Raw genomic sequence first — 10,242 nt, forward strand, 5'->3', positions numbered from 1 at the left:
GGGAGGAAAGGAACAGGAGTGCTCTTGGGGGAGTATTTCATTTAGCTCTCTTGGTTATTAAAACCTGTCTGTCTGAGATACAGCTACTGGCTGTATCCTATATGGCTTTCAGGATGTAAGCAAAAAATCAGACATAATGAGCTCATTAATTTGTTGAACTTTTTTTTTTTTCTTTTTTTTTGTGTAATTCAGAATTAGGGTGTGATAAAACTGCCTTTTTGGATATTCAATAAAAAATTCCTCTTTTCTATTTTGAAAAGACACGGTGTTGATTCACTACAGCTTGCTATTTGGAATGACAAACTTTTACATACTGTGGTAACTTGCATACTCCCAGAATAAACCAGTAAAAATTACATAAACATAAGTAATGTAATAGAATATACAGGGATTTGTAGTGTAAACTGAAGTGCAGCATACTCAGAGATTCTAGAACAGCCATTAATGTTGGATGTGTATGAAACACACAAATTCTATGGAAGAGCAAGGTTTTAGCAGGCTGCTAGAGAAGAAATACTTAATTCACCTCCACTCCATTTAAAAGATGCCTGAATTCAGGGCAGATGAATGCACTCCCAGCATAAGCTGCATCAATATGCATCCAGACATTTTCCTTATTACCTAAAAAGAATAAATAATTGAAGGATAAATAAATTAAACAGCAGATTAAAAAGCCCCATTAATTTGCATGAAACCAAGTGCCTAAGAGATTTTTCTTTGATGTTATTATTTTCCCAATTTAAAATTAAATTACAAGATTAAATGTTTCTACCATCTGGGTTTCCATTAATATGTAAAGATGTATATACAACTTATTCTTCTTCCTCCCCACTTCTACTAGAACAGAGTCCTTACATGTCTAGGTTTATCTTATCAATATTAAGCAACATAAAATATTAAATTATTTTTATTTAAGAACCATTATAGAACCCATTTTAAAAAGATGTATCTAGAGATGTAGTTATAATTTATTTCTATGGTGACAGAACTATCTACTTTAGCAAGAGGAGCTAGAGTTTTAGCTGTGCTCCCCATTTCTAACTCATGAATCACAAACAAGTGTTTCTAAACGGTATTTTGTACATGTTGATGTATGTGTGTGTGCATGCTTTTGAACAATGTGCAGCAAACTATTTATTTCAAGGACTGAGACACTTATGCAAGAGCAAGCATTGAAAGGTTAGGAAAATTATAGTTTTGTTTAGTCACTGAATGGTTCCTGCAGAAATGTTTTAGCATATGACCCTCTCATGTATTCTCTGTAATTTAATATTTACACTCTGCTATAGAACACCTGTATTAATGCACACAGTAACTATTCTGGTCTATCGGTTGATGACTGAAGCCCACATAACACTGGTCACCAAATAATTCTGATGGGTATTTCCACATACAGAGGTATATAAATTCAGATCTGCAAGTGGGGACCAAGTTCATGCTGGAATTTGCATTCTTGTGAACTACATTTTCTTTTTGCATAAATGTCTGGAAAAAGCTAATAAAATATTATTCATAAAATCCATGACAATTTTTTTTGAAAACTTGTTCAAAGGTCAACTGATTATTTATTTTTAAATATACTTGGTTTGAGACACTGCCTTTATTTCATAGGACTACTCCTTATGTGTATTAAGAAGAAAATTCACCTGCACACAAAAAAGCTAGCATGGGACTATGATCTGAGTAGCACATAATCCTTCTGCTGGTCTCTGCTGCAGAAGCAGGAAATAATTGAGAGCAACTGGTGAAACACACGATTAGTTGCTATACCTAAAAGTATTGGTGTCACTATTTTATTAGGTCAGGTCTATAAGAATAACCTGAACAGCAAAATAATCCCCAGCTGCTAAGCAGACAGCTAGAAACCTTTTCAGAAAGGAGCACTGGGAGAAACTGAGTCCCTGGGGCTTGTGCTGAAGGGCAGGAAACATCACAGAGTAAGTCACCACCACACAAACCCCAAATGTTTTAGGCCCAACCTGAATAAATTAACAGAACATCAAATCTAGCTGTGTTTCTATGAGGCTGCTTCCAGTTGCTTATAGTTATAAATTTCCTGTTCTAAATATACACTTGATTAGATGTGGTGCACTTCAGTTGCATTTTCATCAGCCAGGAAGTGTGTGCTTTTGACCAAGCCTTGCAGCAGATCAAAACTTGACACAACAGACCATAACACAGAAATACTTATGAGTCCATGACTCAGTCATTGTATTAAACACCCTGGTACTCGTCCTGTTTTCTTGCAAGAGGAAGGAGATTGGGGAGAGGAAGGATTAAGGAGAATACACGTGGATTTTTGGTGCATATTTCCCTGCTTTTTATAGGGTTAGAACCAGACAGAAACAAAACACTTGGTGCAGAGGAGAAATAGAGTTCAGCTTTTCCCTGATCTTCACCACTGCTCGAGATGCAAGTGCAGGTAAGAAAGGCTTGAAGAAAAATGTTACAAACTGAAGCACCTATAATATTTTTTAGCTGACAGTGTTCCAAAACACACCCCCCAAAAAAGCCTTGAGTCAATAGCTGCTGTACTCTTTAACGGCTTGAGAATGCAAACTTGCTGCTTGACCTAATATTAGAAAGAAAAGTGTAACTGAAGGTCTCACCTATAAGTAGCCTTATTGAACTGGGACACTGATAACTGCATAATGGCCTGGAAATGACTCAGCGCGGCTTAAACTGGTATCTGCGATTTTAGAAAGTAGCAGCAAAGACTTACAAATAGGACCCAGTTCTAGCAGTTTATCAAAGGAGCAGCAAGGTGTGGTTCCAAGTGTTGCACAGAACTGCAGAGCCAAAAAAAAAAAAAAAAAAAAAAAAGGCAAAAAAATTGTTACAGCAAAGAAAATTATCAAACTAAAAAAACTGTCTGCAAAGGTAACAATAAGCAGAGAGAACAAATTATACAGGGCAAAAGAAATTGATTTTAGACAATACCTATCCTTCAGTGGAACTTTTAAGAATCTAATTTTTTTGTCAAAGCTCCCATAAGCATCTACTGAGACATATGCATGAAATCAAATGCTGATGTAAAATCGATAAGTAACGTAATATATTCAGTATTATATTAATGCTATGTTTTATATATTTTCTATGTGTTCCACATGCTTACTGTGTGGCCTAACACTAACCTCACATATGCAGTTATCATCAAAATGATTTGCAGCTTATTGTATATAAGCAAGCTCTGAATTTGAGCAACTTAAAGGTGCTGGAATTCCTGTTGACAGAATGGCTCATTGATACTGCTTGAATTAAAGAGCCACAGCTCTGTAACAGAGACTTGTAACTGATTTGTGCTCATTGGATTTGCTGGTGGCTTGAGTGAGCGGGACGGGGCAGACTTTTGGCCTGTTCTGTTACGGTCATCGTGATGTAAGTAGTTCTGCAGCAAAGGATTTTGCTCATGCTTAGGTTACCTGATGTTGCCATATCTGCCTTCAGCTTTTAGTCTCTCTCTAGCACAACAAGCTTTCTACTTCTGAGAAAAATAATTTCATGTTATTATGCCAGTAGCAAATTGTTTGCCAAATTCCTATAATCCATTTTAGCCTAATATCGCGTTTCACTTGCTAAGCGTACGCTTTTTTCTATTCTAGCTCGGACATTCACATGCTGTCTCTCCTGCATTTCACTGATACCTCTTTAATTCTAGGAGATCCCGTTACTCAAAAGTTAAACTATGCCAGCTTTTTCAGGAGGGTCTCTTTTCCTTTTTTAGAAGGTGATATGCATTTGCCCTAAGTATTCCTGCTCTAGTTAAACAGACTGCTTGACAGCTACCAATATTTTACCCTTTCAGTTGTTCCCTTGAATGCTCATCCTCAAGTTGCTACCTGCTTTCAAGCTGGAGATTTTATTGACTTTTTCACTTCTACCAGCTATTGGATATTGTTCCAAATCGTCTACAGTCATATCTTGAAGTAGGTCCTGTACACATCTCAGGACTAAGAGCTGGTTTTTCCTCTGGGTGTTCCCTAACTAGCCCTCCCAATAACGTCTCATAAAGTTTTAATATGTTTATTTATTTTTGCTTTTCACATTTCCCATCAAGCTTTTTTAATATTCTTATTTTCATTCTATGAAACAAAGCAGCAACAGCACACTAGAAAGGCCTGACCTCTTGGAAAAAATAATCTGATTATGAGACAAAGAGTTGGATAAATGTGATAGGGTTTTCATTTGCAAGTTCCATGTTTTAAAGAGCCCATGCAAAGTGAGAAATGGTTGGTTTATTCCTTGTTAAACTAGATTTTTCAAAATTTCTAGGAAATCCCACACTAGCAGTAAAAAGGGCAGGTGGATATGTACTCAAAAAGCCAGAAGCTTAAAATTATACATACGAAGAACACTGACCTAAATCAATAATCTATTGCTATAGAGGTAAAACCTCTCTTTTAAGTACACTTTTGAACATTCCTGCATATTATAGCTTATATATCAGAGAGATTTCAAGTTGTTGTAGGGAGCTGATTTTTTCTGTTTAATGAGAAGTACTCAGATAGTACTCAATTCATACGAATCTATGTACACTCTTAGAGGAAGTCATATCCTGCCTTTGCATAGGGCAGACCTGATTAAATGTAGTCATATAAAACCCTACAAACATTTTATCCATGATAGCGCACATGTTCCCCCAACTTTGAAATTACATCAATATTAATAACTATAATCATGTTTCATAGCACCCATAAAAATATTGTCTATGGGAAAAGTCATTATTAAAATAAGAAATGGACAATTCAGTATTTTTTCCATATCAACCTACTAAGAACCTGAGTCTGAAACAAATACATTTCTGAAAATCAGAAGCACATTGAATATATAGTTAAAAAAAAAAATTGCTGCTAACACATTTCCCTCTCAAAATAATCTAATCTTTATCTATATTGGGCCTTTCTGTATTCCTGAGACACATGAGAATAAAAGAATAATTATGGTGCCTTGAGACACATCTAGGACTTCTCTGGAAGTTTAATACTCCTTTGAGGGAGGTTGCTTTAAAAAGAAAGCAGGATATCTTTTTAAAAAAGGAATAAGTTTGCTCCCTTTTTTTAATAAGAGGGCATGTATGTATGGAGTGAAAATATATTTATCATGCTATTGTCTACTTAAGATGTTCCACAGTCAGGAGAAACCTGCATTTCATCTTTGGCTGAACTACAGATCTACAAACTGTTTCACAAGAAAAGGAGGATACCATGATGAAAATTCTAATTTTTCTATGTACATAAAGAATAGAGTTAACCCATTGGATTGGAAAATACACAAATAAAGAGTGCAGTATAGACTTTGCTCTCCTTTTATACCTGTATTTTATGATAATATGGTGTGGACTTTCTGACAACATAAGTTTAGAGTGAAATTATCTTGGCTAGTCCAGCAATTAAAATAATGATGGAGATTTCACAACAGAAAGTTATACATTTTTGTTATTACTGTTGTACTGCAGTTAAAGTATTCCAGTCAGGATAAGGAGTATGTTGCTTCAATGAGAGGTTATGTGAGTTCAAACATATGCTTAGTTGTTTAAATAATGGCTTATTCTGTAAAGTATACCTCAGTTTGAAAAATAATTTTGTTGTCCTCTGTGCAGGTGTCTAAGCCTCAAAGCGACTTGTTTTAATTCTCAGAAACCACTTACAGTGACAGCATCTGCTCCTGTCAGGAGTCTCATTACCCTGCCTCAGTACTACACAATGAATCTAACTCAATTTGTAACCTGCGTAACACCGGCAAAATCACATTTGTGCAAAGGGCGGGGGGCAGGCTGTGTCACCGAAATGGGACTGGTGGCTCAGTATAGCCTGCAGGCCTTATACTTTTCAGGTTGTGCACTTCACATTTGACTCAGCCCTGGCTGCAAATACAAAGCAGTTAAAATGCTTGCATTAGTCATCTCATGTATTACTTTCCTGAAATCAAGAGCTATGACAGGGAACATGCATGAATCTTTATGATGCCCGAGAGCAATGACTCTCAATCTTTCCAACTGGAAGACCTGCTACAGCTTTTGAAAAAGATGTGGACACATTTTGCACAGTTTCACCTCAAAGATTTTCATTTGCAATTAACTAAAACGAGGCATAACTTTCAATGTTCTCCTATTATTTTTATTTTCTCCTACTATTTTGCCAGCTTGCACTTGTGAGAATGTCTGTGGCTTGAAGAAAACTGCAACAATTTACTAAATTACCATTCAGTATTTTATGAAACAGCAATCATTGACAAACTGTGGGTTAAGAAACATCACCCTAGACATCTGTACGTGTCTTGAGAATGCTTCTTCCAAATGTTAATCTGTGGTCAGGATCTAAAACTTCTACTGAAAAGATGGCTCCTTTTGTCAGTCTAATTCTGGCTTATTGTTTCCTAGCTGAGTCTGTATACAAACAGTCTGCTTGTTAAGTAATTTCAGCTTGAATCAGAGAGATTTCACACTGTGCCTTTTTTTAGCAGCAAGGCTATCATGTTATAGTAGCTTTATACTGTATGAGGTTGTTGGAGTATATTGTACTATATATATGCCAGCTGTGATATATCCATCAGTGTTGATAAGTGAAAGCATAAAGCTCACAGGCCACTTACAGTCAAGTGAATTAGGCTCGAATGCAGTGGAACCTACGTCTGCATTTATCAATGCTTAGCTTAGTGGTCTCCACATTTGAGCATCCAATGTAGAGACCTGCATCAAGCTGGGAGCATAAAGTCCAACTGAGAAAGGCATTTACGCATGTGCTTAGCCACTGGTTAGTGTTTATAATTAATGAAATGGACATGACTTCAGCATATGCTTTAAAGCTCCCCCTTAACCGGTGGCCAGATGAAGGGCTACATATTAGCCACACCTGGAAATTGCGCCTCAGTAAATTGTGGCACTTTTAGTGCCTCAACACCTGACACAGTTAAGTGCTTTCTTTGCACAGTCTGCTTGCTTTACTATATGAAAATATCTGTGTTTCAGTTTCTGCAAAAGTATTTTGAAAGACACAAATTAACACAAGTCTGAACTTAGAAGTAAGAAAAGAAAACAGAAATAGAGGTCTGGGTACGCTAATTGGCAATAGCCTTCACTGAACAAAATTATATACACATTAGTAGTGCTACAAGATTTCGATGGTGGGTAGGAATTCAAGGACTTGTTTTAAAGATAGTGCCCCCCTCCTCCCCCCCAAAAAAGGCTGACTACCAAATCCTATGTATGTGAAAAGCAAACCTGTAATTACCAGATTGTTATACTGAGAGAACCTGTATCACATCAAGCAAATGCACCCAATTCCCCACTCACCTCTACAAGCAAAGCACTTCTGTCAAGTTCAGTATAATCGTTCCTCACTTATTCATTAAATATAAGAGGAGACTCATGCCTATAAGGCATTGTAATTTGCTTGTATTTTCCTTCAAATCACCTAAAAACTTTTTTTTTTTTTTTCCTGATAAGGGAGACTGCATCAGCTTGGATGCAACCAAGATCTCTTCATTAAGAATGGTATCTCTGCTGTCTCTTCAGGCAGAATTTCTTCTGTTAAAACTTTTTGCTTTGATGTTGAATCACTCCCCTTAGTGAAGGATCAGTGAATACAGGGAGACAAGGAATAAAGTGGTATAAGGTGTTTCCTTGGCAATGTGCATATCTTTGTCACCAGAAAAAAAAGAAAAAATAAACAGCATCAAATTACTCAAGAACAAAATAAATGTAAAGGCTTTTGAAATCTGCAAGCCATAAAAGGGAGCGCTAATACAGTGCATGGACTGCTGCTCAGCATGACAGAGAATTAACACACCTTCTGAGTTAAGAGGCCAACCATAAGGATAATGAGATCTAGTTTAATCTAATCTGACATGTTTTATGTATACAAATAAATGGAAGACCTGGCACAGGCCATATTAACTCAGACTGAGCCTCTGCTGTCTGTTTTGCACTGCTAAGCAAACAGAGGAAGAAAAACAGTTAAATCACCCTTTGTAAAGGTGTTACTGAATGCATAAACCAGAATTTTTTATTTCTTCTTGGTACACATAGAAAAATTAATAAGGAATGAATACTTATGAGGGGCAAATTGCATTTTTTTTGTTAATGAACGAAAGATGAGGAAAAAACACATTAGATTTGTAATTAATGCACGGAGATGGGATATAGTGCTGTACTTGTAATTATTTAAAATTAACAGTAAGATAAACAAGTAGAATCTTATTATAAGATATTATGATCTGGTACCATATAACAGAGAAATAAAACATGCCTTATGGCACGTCTCCATTTTAATAGGTGCAACCCACAGAGGAAAGTTCATTTAGGCAGCCTTACAGATGCCTTTTTTCTCAGCCATAGTCTTACTATATTGGAAAACAACTGATGGGATGTGCTTGGTGGTTCCAAGGACTTGCTAGCCGTAGGCAAACTTGAAATTAGCACCATTCTGCACATATGAAAAACATTTTTCACCCTAGTCATCCACATACTACAGAAAAACAGACACTAAAGGTTAATAAAAAGAAGAGTAAAAAGATGACATTTTCAAAAAAGCTTGGTGAAATTTAAGCTTTTTTGTCCTATTTGGCAGTTATCCATGACTATAGGTAAGCTTAATCTGCTAATTCTTCTGAAAACAGTTAATAGAAATTTAAATCACATTAGCCCTTTTCAAAATGTTACCGCATGAAAAAAAGAAAAAGTTCTCAGATGACTTCTCTGGAAAAATCATGACATGTTTTTGACTCTCTTAAAAAATCCTATTTCTAAAGTTCTAGGATTCTAAAACAGGGGTTTTTTTCCTCAAATTTTTCTTCAGTGAAGGCCAGTAAAAACATACTATTGGTAGCATATTTTACCCCTTTATAGATCTATACAGACCATGGTCGATCAAGTTTTGTAGAGGCATAATGCTTGGAAATGAGCAAAAAATTTTGTTGATGATGTACAAAAATACAACAGAGGTTACTTACTCCATAAAAAGGATATGGTAAAATCTGCTTTAACTTGAAACTATGGTGTTCTGAACTGAAAGGAGGAGTAGATCTGGTGAATAAGCAAATATTCTTTTTGATCAGGTACTTATTATAGTAGCACCAAACTTTAGAATTTTATCCAGTCTAACACTGTTCTGTGTCAAAAATTCGGGGATCATGAGCTTTAGCTACTGAGATATAAACACTTGCTTTTGCCAGACTGATGTGGAAGCACAAATCTCTGGAAAGGAAAGTGGTCAGATAATAAGAAATGATAACACCTTAAAACTTCCACAGCCAGATTCCCTATAGCTCACCTCTTAGGGATAAGTCACATACTCACAAATACCTGTGTGACAATGTCTGATCTTGATGATATTTGGGGTACATTATGGAGTTTGATTTCTTCGCTAAAGTAGTGAGAAGAAACTATTTTTACTTGAAAATACTTAAGTTTGAGATACCATAATTTAAATTATTGCCTTTAAACTTGTTTTATGTGTAAGTAAGTTAGAACCTGAAGAATAAAAGTATACCTTTGTAAAAGAGGCAGTTCAGAATTCAAGTGTTAGGAGATTATAACACTGCAGGATTACATGCAAATATAAAAATCACCTGCATTTATTCAACTGTCTAATATAACTTTAAGTCCTTTTAAAACATGATTTTTGCTGAGAAGTGCAACCAGCTGCTCAAATTAGTTGCTTATAGTGCACAGAAAGGTGTGTGAAGAACACTCATGGAACTTGTGGTAGTACTCTAGCTAGGCTGCCTATTGATCCCTCTAGGGATGATATCATCCACTCATGTCAAAATAGTTTATCAGAAGCAATAAATACATTGATTAATTAAAATCCAGTACTCACAAAGAATGGGATAAGACCAGAAGCTTTGTCTTCATCCAAAACTTTCTTTAGGGCTGAACCACAAACACTAAAAGTATCATCTGAAGAAACATTTTTCATCTTCACACCACCAATTAGTGCAGCCCTTTCCACTGATGAGTGAGCCTACAAGGATATGGTCAGGTATTAAGACAGATACCTTTTATTGGTTTGTAAGAAGTTCATATGAATTTGAAAACAAAAAATCACTTCTTTCAAGTAAAGCAATACTTGAGATCCTGGGACTGTTGCTGGTAACAGACATGTACCTCCCCCCTCTTTCATATAGCTAGACAGACAGACTTATATATACATACATACACACGTACACACACACACAAATACCCTAAAACAGAAACCCTGAAGTATTAACCCCCATTTTTTAAAAAGGAAAAAAAGAAGACTC

General features: G+C 35.9%; 1 protein-coding gene across 1 annotated transcript in view; it reads right to left on the reverse strand.

Annotated features, from left to right (window-relative positions):
- The window catches only part of DDC (dopa decarboxylase (aromatic L-amino acid decarboxylase)), a gene marked incomplete at its 5' end in the record, with an annotated part of 32,526 nt that extends 22,564 nt beyond the window's left edge, over nt 1-9,962 (reverse strand). Inside the window, 3 exons of the mRNA XM_010074931.1 lie at nt 527-621; nt 2,723-2,789; nt 9,819-9,962. Of these exons, the coding sequence (XP_010073233.1) occupies nt 527-621; nt 2,723-2,789; nt 9,819-9,962 (306 nt within the window). The remainder of the gene's footprint in view (nt 1-526; nt 622-2,722; nt 2,790-9,818) is intronic.
- Nucleotides 9,963-10,242: the final 280 nt, after the last annotated feature.

Source organism: Pterocles gutturalis, unplaced genomic scaffold, assembly GCF_000699245.1.
Source record: "Pterocles gutturalis isolate BGI_N339 unplaced genomic scaffold, ASM69924v1 scaffold51512, whole genome shotgun sequence".
Taxonomy (NCBI): domain Eukaryota; kingdom Metazoa; phylum Chordata; class Aves; order Pterocliformes; family Pteroclidae; genus Pterocles; species Pterocles gutturalis.